This window comes from Pseudorca crassidens, chromosome 18, assembly GCF_039906515.1.
Source record: "Pseudorca crassidens isolate mPseCra1 chromosome 18, mPseCra1.hap1, whole genome shotgun sequence".
NCBI lineage: Eukaryota > Metazoa > Chordata > Mammalia > Artiodactyla > Delphinidae > Pseudorca > Pseudorca crassidens.
In genome coordinates this window covers 10,071,904-10,085,380 of record NC_090313.1, presented here as the reverse complement: position 1 = coordinate 10,085,380, position 13,477 = coordinate 10,071,904, and the positions used below count along the sequence as shown (strand labels likewise).

At 38.4% G+C, this 13,477-nt stretch overlaps 1 protein-coding gene across 3 annotated transcripts in view; it reads right to left on the bottom strand.

The window, feature by feature from the left end:
• FGF14 (fibroblast growth factor 14) overlaps window positions 1–13,477 on the bottom strand; it is a 701,033-nt gene that overhangs the window by 111,624 nt on the left and 575,932 nt on the right. For all 3 annotated transcript variants that reach the window (XM_067713286.1, XM_067713284.1, XM_067713285.1), the window contains exons 2-3: window positions 8,582–8,692; window positions 2,495–2,598 (exon numbers count right to left, since the gene is read on the bottom strand). In XM_067713286.1, the coding sequence (XP_067569387.1) occupies window positions 2,495–2,598; window positions 8,582–8,633 (156 nt within the window). In that variant the 5' untranslated portion in view covers window positions 8,634–8,692. The remainder of the gene's footprint in view (window positions 1–2,494; window positions 2,599–8,581; window positions 8,693–13,477) is intronic.

The window sequence follows — 13,477 nt, the reverse complement described above, 5'->3', positions numbered from 1 at the left end:
TGATACTTCTTAATAATTGAAATTAAGTTTCTTCCCTAGGTAACAATTCTCTAAAGATTTTTATTACATCATCTTGTGTTTATAACTTCTTCTTAGAATGGGTGCCAGACCATATTATGAAAACTGGTTGGCGCATGAAAGCAGTACAGTGAAACAGTTAAAAATGTAAGCTAATGAGTCAGACTAATAAGGCTCAAATCCCGTCTTCTCTGTCTACTCCATGGGTGACTGCACAGATTCTTAAGCTCTCTGTTCATCAGTATTATCATTGTAACAATATTTGCTTAATTGGTTGGGAGAATTAAATGAGCTAAGACTGTAATGCACTTAGAACAGTGGTAGGCAGAGTGCACTAGATACATATTAACCATTATTATTATTACATATTATAGTAATTGTTCTATTGTGTTGTTCTAGATTATTATTTTAGTAGGCTCTCAGAAACTAATTATGGAATAAAGGACTGAATGTGGGAAAACATTCTTTTTCCCTGAAATATTTGAAGTTCAAATTTCATCACCTTGAAATAAACAGAGCACTTTAACCGTAGAATATTAGTAAAAACTGGAAATCGCATTCAATTTTTATCTAAATCCTTTTCCTACAGGATGCTGGGGATTCTAAGGGCCTGGCCTGGGCAGGGGACGTTTTAGGGTAAGGCTGGGTGAATAGAGCGCTCCTTACCAGGTCCTGGGTTCAGAGCAAAGAGTCAAAAATGAGAAGAGGAGAAAACCAAGATCTGCAAATCAGAGAATCAAGACACCAAAAGGGAGGCACAGAAGCCAAGAACCTGGAGAATCTGGAAGGTGAGAGTAGAAAACAATGGGTCAGATAAAAAGCTTGATGGTGTTACTGGGACTAATCCTAGGGCAGGTGCTGCCCACAGATCTGATTTTTGGGTGGAAAGGCCATATTTAAGGTGCCGAGGACTGGACTGGGCAGCTAGCTCTGTCCTCACTCTATTCTTGCTGCACCACTTAGACTGCACTGAACAGAACCAGCACTTGGATTTTAAGCTAAGACACATACTCACGATGATATTCTCTACCTTTTAGAAAAACGGCATACATGTGCAACCTCATCACAAGAAAACAGAAAGCATCTCAGAAGCAAAAAGATCAAACAAACATTTACATTTCCCCTACATCAATGCATATACCTCAGCAGGACAACATGATAAAATCATCAGCAGAAACAGAACTAGAAGCTATGGCAGAAACTGCATCTAATAATTTTTAGGCATCTCAGAGATTACTTGCGGGTAAAAGAAACAAAAATAACAGAACAAATGTCAAATCAATGAAACTGACTTTTATCTGAAATAAGGTATCTCTAGAAAATGATCTTTATCTGAATCGAATTCTTCCTAAAGGGGAAATAGGGAATTCTAGCTTCCTCTTGCTCCCAGTATGTTGAATATTCATCTTGTGAAACAGAATGCAATTTGCATAATGTAGGGCCCAGGTCTGTGTGCAGGAACACCCGTCAGGGAAGGTGGAGGAAGGTTCCAAATGACAAGAGTATTTCCCAGCTCACCACGAAGGGAATCTGCAGCTCACATTTCATCTTCTTTGACAGATTTCCCGGATTTGCTGAAGAAAATGTATCACATTGCATGGGAGGCCCCAGAGGATGCTTCTTCTCTGCTTAAGTTTTAGGTGTGTGTGTGTACGTATGTATGTTTACATGTGGTTTTTTTGGTGATGATATTTAACAACAGAGTTTTAAAGAATTTATACTAAGATGACATGCAAACCTAAATAAGAGAATTTTCTTTGAGGCTCCATGATTTTATCCACTTTTGCTCAAGGAATAATGGAAAGAAGTATTTTCATCTAAGTCTCTATTGCTTGGACTTGTGACAGATATGAATTCTAGCTGCATTATAATATATGGATACAGTATACCTGGATATGAATTATTTGTAAACAGTAAATATTACAGAAGAGACTAGAAGGTGCCCAGCTACTAGTATACATGAACACAAAACCGAGACTTGTTTAAATTTAAATGCAATATCCATTTTGATAATAGAATTATTTTCCCAATAAAGCATTTACTCAATCTGAATTCTCACTTTTAAAAGAACTAATCTCTCCTAAATTTACTTTTGTAGAATTCCCATTTATTCTGTTTCTTTTTATAAAATAATCTTTTACAAGAAACTCCCTAAGACAAGCACAATTCTAAACAGTAGAAAAAGATTATATCAATATCAACGCTTTCAAAATTGCTCAATTTTCTGTGAACTGGGACATATAAAAATATGCAAATGCACAATTTTAAGAGGTGATATAACTCTTCCACTTGATACACTGATATTATCAAACATTGATGACTAATGAATTAATAGCTCCTACAGCACTGCAGTGAAGGTCAAATACTAAAGCAAAAATGAGAGTCATGAGACAGAACTTTCTCACTTTTGTGGTTGATGCTCTCGCTATTTTGCAGACACTGAATGAACGGCCAATATCTTGGGCATGCTACTTACCGATGGGTAGAGGTAACCTTCTCCATTCATGGCTATATACAACCCTGTTTTCACTCCCTGGATGGCCACGACGCGCAGTCCCACTGGTATGAGGTTGAACAGTGCTGTTAAGAGAAAGACAGTCTGTCACCAAAGGGCAGGAAGAAGCAAAGCATCCCCATCACTTTTCTCTGTCTCATTTGTTCTATTTGAGAAACATTATGTTTCTTACAACCTTCTGAGAAGTTCCAATTCATTAACTTTTATTACTCTATTTAAGAAGTTTCTGTTACAAGTAAAATTTGCACTTGAGCTCCAATTTATAGATCTTAGCAGTCTCCCTATAGCATTCTGAAGAACTGATGGCATAATAAACAGAATCAAGCCTGTAATTGTGATTCTAGAATCAAGCCTGTAATCATGATTATAGTATCACAGTCTCTGACACCATTTGATACCAAAAGAAATAAACTACGAAGATTCTGAAAAAGCAGAATTTTAAGAGCCCAAGTTGAGTGTTTATTCTGGTCTTTTAAGTAGAAGGTTTGCTTCATCACTGCAATGTAGGACAGGCAAGAAGTTTAAAAGGTAATTCCAAAACTAAATTACTCTTGCAGAACCAACATGATATGCCAGCAGAGCCCAGAAATGATGTGCACCTGCCAATGTGCTAAATTTAGAAAGAACTAATCAAACTGAATGGCATGCAAATTTCATAGATAATTTTCTTTATTAATAGTTCATAAAACTATGAGTGAAAACTAAAACAAAGAGGGAAAAGTATTCAATTTTACCCACGACAGAGATAAAAACTCATGTTTCCATGTTCTGTTTCTTCTCTTATTGACAGAAATGTATTTTTACGTATATTTTACATTGTGCAGACAGCAATGTTATCACTGACTTTTTTTAAAAAAAGTCTTAACATCCTTAATAATGCATTTCCATGCCATGGTTACATGTGACTGTGTAGCGGGTATTCTAGCACCATTCTTGGTGAGAACTGCTGGATGATTTTGGAGATTTTATCAGAGACACATTTATAAGATAACTGTTAATTATGGGAGGTTATCTGCTCCCATTCTAGTTCTTAATTCAAGTCTAATTCTAAGTAATAGAACCAGGCCAGAAGAGGCAATGAAAACACCAAAATGTCGCAGTAAATGTACAAGTAAAATATCTTAGGTTAAGGCTCTCACCTTTATTCCACAAAAGATACATAGTTTCAAAAATGTGGGCAATTTTGACTTAAATCGATAGGTTTACTCAGTACATAATTTTAAATGGACTTTCTAAATTGTGTTCTATTTAATTCCAAGGCACATGTTTTCTCTGAATAGGGTAGGGGAAAATTATGCCCTCTCTTCCAATTATTACCTATTACTGATCTTGAGATCTCAAGATGATGAAAGGAAAATGGCAGGCCATGGCCCTAGAAAATTATCCTGCAAGAACACTCAGGGGCATATATGGTTAGGTGGATATTAGCTTTCATGATGCAAACTAACACTGGACTGTCTTCTGTTGGATTCTAGGGGCTTATGATATCCTTATGGAGGAACAAGGCTTCTGTTTGCTTATTTCTATTAGTTAATATTAAACGTGAGTGTGGATTTATTGAGTATTTGTGTCATGGTAACTCTCAGTATTCCTTCTTCATGGGAGAAAGCCATTGGCCATTTTCACTGTTTTCTATAATACCTGAACTGTCCCATCTCCCTTATATATATTTTGAAAGGATGGGCATCATAGGGTAATTCCTGATTTATGTGCAAAAGTTTTTTTGAAAACCATAATTGTACATCTATCCATGCAAACTATTCTATCCTAACCTATTCAAACGTAACTATTCTAACCTTCATACATATCTAATGGTATTTGTAGGTACCATATAACTGATATAGGCCAGATGGAATAATCCTAGAAGGTAAGTGCATCAAGAACTCACTAAAATAATACAGTATGGGAAAGAGTAAAATTATAGAAGATCGTCTAAAATGACTGTACTAAAAAAAAACTGTCCCCCTCCCTAGGATTTTGGTTGTGACCTGAATAATAATTAAAATAATAGTTATTACAATTTACAGGATGAAAACGGAAAGTGAACCATAGAACCACCGTAATGTGGAAGCCTATTCAGAGCTGACCATGACTGAACCATGGCGCTAATCAAAACCACAGATACCCACATTAAATAAAACATCATTACGTTTTTTTCACTCTTTTTGTATATAACATAATTATAAAGCAATATCACAAGACCTAGGGGAGTAAGAATAACGAAGATGTCCATGCTACTTTGTTCATTCTGCGGAACACTCCAGTCTCCATTCAACCCTGGCTGCACTTTAAAACTAGCTGTATTCATAAAATAGGATGGCCATGCCCAACTCCAGACCAATGGAATTAAATCAGTCTCTGGGAGTGGGTTTAGGGCACAACGAATTTTTAAAAACAAATGCTCCTCAAATGACCCTGACCTACAGCCAAGGTAAGAAACACCTTCCTAAGGCCTTTCGGGGAGTGGGCACTGTGAGCGACCGGCCATTTTCAAACAGCAAGTTATCAGGTTGGGAACTTCTAAGGTGAGAGGGATTGGTTTGTATGAGGCTTTGATCTTGCAATAGTTATTGCATATGGATATTTCTATAGTCCTCTTCTGCTTGCAGTATCTGGTAATGGGGACAAAGAAGTTTAAGAGCACAGGAAAAACCCCGGGGCATCCCCAGAAGCAAACTGGGGAAGAAAACCACTCCCTAATCAAATACCATAGTCGTGGTAATGCTGACCTTTAGTAGATAGAAGGGAAACTCTAAGAATTTTAAAGAAACACACCCCGGAAAATGAGTGTGGTGATGAGGTAAGCCAGGCGCTCACTACCTTTTGTGAAAGATCTTTCCAGGGCACCTGCAAGCCTAGGTAAGCAGGTGAGTTGCTCCAGTACCTCTCCACTAGGACCATTTTCTTGCCCAGATAGTTCTAGATCTCAGGCTGTTAAGCCTGAGAGGATGTTAGTATCAGGTTCGCCTGCAGGCCTTTCTCCTTTCCAACACATTTAAATTTTTTGACAAAGGAAGCTGACTGAGCAGGTTGGTTCGACTTTACCTAGTTTTAAGTAATCTCATATTTAGTAGTGGGCTATTTATTGAGCTCAAATCACGAAAATTGGAAGATTCAAGCCTCAGTTTTGTCATTTGATGACTTTTGGGATGGCATCAGGGTGACGTGTAGGTTATTTCTCTTTATTTTTCCTATCTATAGATGACTAATCCTTGTTTTGCATTCAGAGAAATATAAAAAAATGGAATGTGTTTGTGAATTATTACATCATAGCCTTCCTCAAGAAAAAAGGGCAGTGCTCTAATGAGGACCTGTCTGTCAGCATCTCTGATGCTCACCCCCATTTCTAAAGAACACTTTTCAGGGCTAACCATTTCCCTAGGAGTAGAAGATTACTGTGATAAACCAGAGAAAAGAAAATACCGTAAAATTCATCCTAAAAAACTGTGTTTTTCAATTAAGATGGTGATAGTACACACAAGTAGAGTTAATTAGTAATTCCCGTTGCTTTTATAAAGCTGCTACAATCTGCCAAGTTTTATTAAATTTTACAATCATCCAATTTTTATAACCTTTTGAGAAGGAAACATTTATCTCAGACTGTTTTATTCTGTTCTGCTTTGTCTTTGCAAATGTTGAAATGGTGAAGAAACTAACCTAACTGGCTTAAAGGGCACATAAAATGCATGGTAACTTGTAAGAAAAGAAACCGTGGGCCAGATCTTTGCATAGGAATTGAAATCCCTCTAGTGAGGTCACTCTGATTTGGTTCTGATTTGCTTGTCCACTGGGGCTCCTGTTCCTGCTTGGTTCCCAGAACTGTTCCTCACCAGTATCTGAGGGGATTAGAAAGGATTTCACGAGCCACCCAGAGATTCTTGTTCCTCCGGTGCAGTTACACAATAGGAGGAAAGAAGCCTCATACATTCGGGAACAGAAGGTCTAGTATCTTTTACTATCTCAGCTTTCCAGTCTAGTGTTTAATATTATGCAGATAACCAGCTATAATCACGTGTGTGTATAATGTCTACATCTGTACTTTCACAATTTAGGAAATATTGTGCTGCTTACTCAGTTGTGAAGCAATATGCTTTTAAAAGACAGTGTCTACTTGACACTTCTTAACTCGATATTGAGTCCATAATGAAAAATAACCAATTTGTCTGGCATTACACAAACAAAAGGAGAAGGTAGGGAAAAAACTCATAAACCATTTGTTCGAAGGAAATTATTTTCCCAGGAAGTCCAACTAAGCAGCATTTTCATACAGCTATAGTATATTTCCTTTCTTGAAAACTTTGTCAAAATGGATGGCATCAACCTCTAGTCTGATAGATCAGTGTCATAGCTCTTATCATAACCATAGTTATGGAAAACTTGTTCTCGTGCTCTACTAGACTCTGGCTGAGGAAAATCAGAGGACATTGAAGACATCAGAACTTAGGAGTCTCTAAAGTCCATGACCCCCATGACTGTAAGATGTAAGAAAAAGAGAATGCGTTTTGTCAAAGAATGGGTAAGGAGTTAAAAGTGGGGAAAGGAAAATGAGCAGATATATATGTATTAACATGAATCAGAAGAAACTGACATCTTTTGTAGGTCAAAGATGGTCAAGTGCTGATGATTTTAAAAGTTCAACCTAATATCAAAATCCCAAAAAGTAAACAATGTTTGACATCAGTCTTATGAATAAAAATGTCTTCTCTTTCTTCTCTGTATCTGAATTGCTTTACCTTCTCTTTTTCTAAATCAAAAGAGGAAATAAAGTGAACAAAAATCAATGAACAAATATGACAGGGAAAAATTTAAAGTACAGAAGGACGACATAATATAAACAAAGAGAGGAAAAGATTAAACATTGAATAGGAGGGGAATGTAGATAAACAAAGAAAATATTTAAAATTGAAAGAAAAATTAAAAATGAAGTGACATCCAAACTCTAAAATATAAACACAATGGCTGGGAAAATATTGATATTTCACTTAGCAACACCAAATGCAAAAATAGTCTATATCATTAGCTGCTCTCAGAATCAGTGCTTCTCAAAAGTTGATTACTAGACTTTAAAACAGGAAGAATCTATAATTTGGTTATATGTATTCAAAGCCTCCTTCTTTCCATAGAATGATGTTCTGTATATGAAGGATAAATGATAAATCAATGAAAAGATTCATATCTACTAGTAATATGGGATTAAATATTTCTAATAAAATCAATTTTTGCTTTTCACTAATTCTCCTGAGCAATAAAAAGTGTGTCTATTTTAGAACTGATGTGCTAAACTAAAGGGAATCAGAGGCCAATATGAACAGAAAATGGGAAAGGAAAACACAATTGAACAAGAGGGCTGGGCACCAGAATAAAAATACAAAGAAAAGTTTTATATAAAGAAATAGTAAAATGAAGACAGACATTAAAACAAGGGAAAGTGGGTGGCTTTTTAATTTAAAAAAATAAATAAAAGCACAGACCCAATTTTATCAAATAAATAATTTGTACAATGCATTTAAAAGCACACAGCCTTCATGTTCTCTCTATAAAGAAAGATATTATCTTTTCTTGTTGAACACAAAGAATTTTAAAAATAATATTTTTATTATTTGAAACATAACATTTCTATTATTTGAAACAACTAATCCTTGTAACTCTTGAATTTCCAGTTATCATTAAGAAGCTACAGGCCTAATAAAGATAAAACTTCCAAAGTAAACATGTAATCAACTTTCACCTGAATGTGTTAGTGTAGTTACTTGACTTTGATGATAATGAGATTAAAGTAACAATAATGCTGGATATGACAATTGTTTGGGAAAAAAACCTGAAAAGATTAACTAATATGTCTCTTAAAATGACAGGTTTCTTTTGTGGCTCTATGAATATTTCCAGCCATGTGGTCCAAGTAAAATTGTCAATGGCATTCTATTGTGTAACATTTGTAAAAATGAATGAACATAACCCAATATTTGCAAGTGTATTTTTAAAAGTCATTTAAGTAGCAGTGTATCTTCTACCAATTGTGTTCATTGGTGGCCTGAGGTTGTCACTTACTAGAATTAGTGCTGTCATCCTTGGTTCCATCGAGAGCTCCATCAGGGTGCATTTGCAAGTAGTAGCCTTGCCTGCAATATAACCTGGTCACTATACCCTTGAGCTGGGGATCTGAAAGGCAAACATAGTGGTCATAAGCCTCACAATGTGTCACAATTGAATTTCTTTTTTCTTTTCTGTATCTTTTCTTTCTTTTTCAGAAGTAAGAGGGTATTTTATGGACATAGCACCTTTTATTTTATGCTTCCCAGATGTCTCTGTATTTCTCAAACCTGGAAGATGCTAATCACAGAAGGTGAAGAAACTGCAGTCATCAGCTGAAGCTAATAGGTCATTTTATGAAACTGATATGTGTGTATTTAAATGGTTGGTTACTTAAAAGATTAAACTACTTAATCTGTTAGTTTAGTTATTAGTTAAGTCCTAAACTAACTAGCTTAATACTTTAAACTAATATGATTCAGGATGGCAGGACAAGAGTTTTGCAAACTTCTGGCTTTAAGAAACCTTGTTAAAGGTTTCTTAACCTTGTTAAAGACTTAACAAGAAACATTGTTAAAGGCTTTTTACTTAATTTGACAAGGAATTCCAAAATGTGAAAAAGCTGTATTAAAAAAAAAGTCACACTAACATTTGCTACACATAATTAGAAAAAGCCCTGATATGGAGGGTGTTTCCTTGATGTCTAAATGGTCACCCTAACTTGCACAGAAACATCTGTGTACTTATGTGTGATCCATAGGAAAATGTGTAAATCAACTTCTGAACTCAGGGCAAGACACAATAACAAACCTAAGCTCTCTGGCCATAATCTAGACCAATTAGATGAACTAAAAAGATAATTCTATATAACTTATACAACTAAAAAGGACAGTAAAATTGTACAATATGGCTTTTGATTCTTGGCCCAAATGGCTTGAGGTTGAGGGCAGTGGAAGTTTATTAAAACCAGAAGGGGACAGATACACCAGCAATACATCTACACGTGGAACAACTCCTACAGAACACCTACTGAACGCTGGCAAAAGACCTCAGACCTCCCAAAAGGCAAGAAACCCCCCACGTACCTGGTTAGAGCAAAAGAAAAAAATAAACAGAGACAAAAGGATAGGGATGGGTCCTGCACCAGCGGGAGGGAGCTGTGAAGGAGGAAACGTGTCCACACACTAGGAAGCCCCTTCGCGGGCGGACACTGTGGGTGGCGGAGTGCGGGAGCTTCGGGGCCGCGGAGGAGAGCACAGCAACAGGGGTGCGGAAGGCAAAACGGAGAGATTCCAGCACAGAGGATCAGGGCCGACTGGCACTCACCAGCCAGCGAGGCTTGTCTGCTCACACGCCGGGGCGGGCGGGGCTGGGAGCTGAGGCTCGGGCTTCGGTCGGAGCGCAGGGAGAGGACTGGGGTTGGCGGCATGAGCACAGCCTGCAGGGGGTTAGTGCGCCACGGCTAAACCGGGAGTGAGTCCGGGGAAAAGTCTGGACCTGCCGAAGAGGCAAGAGACTTTTTCTTCCCTCTTTGTTTCCTGGTGCGCGAGGAGAGGGGATTGAGAGCGCGGCTTAAAGGAGCTCCAGACACGGGCGCGAGCCACGGCTAAAAGTGCGGACCCCAGAGATGGGGATGAGACGCTAAGGCTGCTGCTGCCTCCACCAAGAAGCCTCTGTGCGAACACAGGTCACTCTCCACACCCCCTTCCGGGGAGCCTGTGCAGCCCGCCGCTGCCAGGGTCCCGGGATCCAGGCACAACTCCCCCGGGAGAACGCACGGTGCGCCTCAAGCTGGCGCAACGTCATGCCGGCGCAACGTCACGCCGGCCTCTGCCGCCGCAGGCGCGCCCCGCACTCCGTGCCCCTCCCTCCCCCCCGGCCTGAGTGAGCCAGAGCCTCCGAATCAGCGGCTCCTTTAACCCCGTCCGGTATGAGCAAAGAACAGACGCCCTCCGGCGACCTACACGCACAGGTGGGGCCAAATCCAAAGCTGAGCCCCTGGGAGCTGTGAGAACAAAGAAGAGAAAGGGAAATCTCTCCCAGCAGCCACAGAAGCAGCGGATTAAAGCTCCACAATCAACTTGATGTACCCTGCATCTGTGGAATTGGAATACATGAATAGACAACGAATCATCCCAAATTAAGGAGCCCTGTGGATGAAAGGCTCTTGGTGCTGCAGCCAGGAGTTAGTGCTGTGCCTCTGAGGTGGGAGAGCCAACTTCAGGACACTGGTCCAAAAGAGGCCTCCCAGCTAAACATAATATCAAACGGCGAAAATCTCCCAGAGATCTCCATCTCAACGCCAGCACCCAGCTTCACTCAACGACCATCAAGCTACAGTGCTGGACATCCTATGCCAAACAACTAGCAAGACAGGAACACAACCCCACCCATTAGCAGAGAGGCTGCCCAAAATCATAATAAGTCTACAGACACCCCAAAACACACCACCAGACGTGGACCTGCCCACCAGAAAGACAAGATCCAGCCTCATCCACCAGAACACAGGCACTAGTACCCTCCACCAGGAAGCCTACACAACCCACTGAACCAACCTTAGCCAAGGGGACAGACACCAAAAACAACAGGAACTACGAACCTGCAGCCTGCAAAAAGGAGACCCCAAACACAGTAAGATAAGCAAAATGAAAAGACAGAAAAACACACAGCAGATGAAGGAGCAAGATGAAAACCCACCAGACCTAACAAATGAAGAGGAAATAGGCAGTCTACATGAAAAAGAATTCAGAATAATGATAGTAAAGATGATCCAAAATCTTGGAAATAGAATAGAGAAAATGCAAGAAACATTTAACAAGGACCTAGAAGAACTAAAGATGAAACAAACAATGATGAACAACACAATAAATGAAGTGAAAAATACTCTAGATGGGATCAATAGCAGAATAACTGAGGCAGAAGAACGGATAAGTGACCTGGAAGATAAAATAGTGGAAATAACTACTGCAGAGCAGAATAAAGAAAAAAGAATGAAAAGAACTGAGGATAGTCTCAGAGACCTCTGGGACATTAAACGCACCAACATTCGAATTATAGGGGTTCCAGAAGAAGAAGAGAAAAAGAAAGGGACTGGGAAAATATTTGAAGAGATTATAGTTGAAAACTTCCCTAATATGGGAAAGGAAATAGTTAATCAAGTCCAGGAAGCACAGAGAGTCCCATACAGGATACATCCAAGGAGAAATACACCAAGACACATATTAATCAAACTGTCAAAAATTAAATACAAAGAAAGCAATTAAAAGCAGCAAGGGAAAAACAACAAATAACACACAAGGGAATCCCCATAAGGTTAACAGCTGATCTTTCAGCAGAAACTCTGCAAGCCAGAAGGGAGTGGCAGGACATATTGAAAGTGATGAAGGAGAAAAACCTGCAACCAAGATTTCTCTACCCAGCAAGGATCTCATTCAGATTTGATGGAGAAATCAAAACCTTTACAGACAAGCAAAAGCTGAAAGAGTTCAGCACCACCAAACCAGCTCTACAACAACTGCTAAAGGAACTTCTCTAGGCAAGAAACACAGAAGGAAAAGACCTACAAAAACGAATCCAAAACAATTAAGAAAATGGGAATGGGAACATACATATCGATAATTACCTTAAATGTAAATGGACTAAATGCTCCCACCAAAAGACACAGATTGGCTGAATGGATACAAAAACAAGACCCATATATTTGCTGTCTACAAGAGACCCACTTCAGACCTAGAGGCACATACAGACTGAAAGTAAGGGGATGGAAAAAGGTATTTCATGCAAATGGAAACCAAAAGAAAGTTGGAGTAGCAATTCTCATATCAGACAAAATAGACTTTAAAATAAAGACTATTAGAAGAGACAAAGAAGGACACTACATAATGATCAAGGGATCGATCCAAGAAGAAGATATAACAATTGTAAATATTTATGCACCCAACATAGGAGCACCTCAATACATAAGGCAAATACTAACAGTCATAAAAGGGGAAATCAACAGTAACACATTCATAGTAGGGGACTTTAACACCCCACTTTCACCAATGGACAGATCATCCAAAATGAAAATAAGGAAACACAAGCTTTAAATGATACATTAAACAAGATGGACTTAATTGATATTTATAGGACATTCCATCCAAAAACAACAGAATACACATTTTTCTCAAGTGCTCATGGAACATTCTCCAGGATAGATCATATCTTGGGTCACAAATCAAGCCTTGGTAAATTTAAGAAAATTGAAATCGTATCAAGTATCTTTTCCGACCACAACGCTATGAGACTAGATATCAATTACAGGAAAAGATCTGTAAAAAATACAAACACATGGAGCCTAAACAATACACTACTTAATAACGAAGTTATCACTGAAGAAACCAAAGAGGAAATCAAAAAACACCTAGAAACAAATGACAATGGAGACACGACGACTCAAAATCTATGGGATGCAGCAAAAGCAGTTCTAAGAGGGAAGTTTATAGCAATACACTCCTACCTTAAGAAACAGGAAACATCTCGAATAAACAACCTAACCTTATACCTAAAGCAATTAGAGAAAGAAGAACAAAAAAACCCCAAAGGTAGCAGAAGGAAAGAAATCATAAAAATCAGATCAGAAATAAATGAAAAAGAAATGAAGGAAACGATAGCATAGATCAATAAAACTAAAAGCTGGTTCTTTGAAAGGATAAACAAAATTGATAAACGATTAGCCAGACTCATCAAGGAAAAAAGGGAGAAGACTGAAATCAATAGAATTAGAAATGAAAAAGGAGAAGTAACAACTGACACTGCAGAAATACAAAAGATCATGAGAGATTACTACAAGCAACTCTATGCCTATAAAATGGACAACCTGGAAGAAATGGACAAATTCTTAGAAAGGCACAACCTGCCAAGACTGAATCAGGA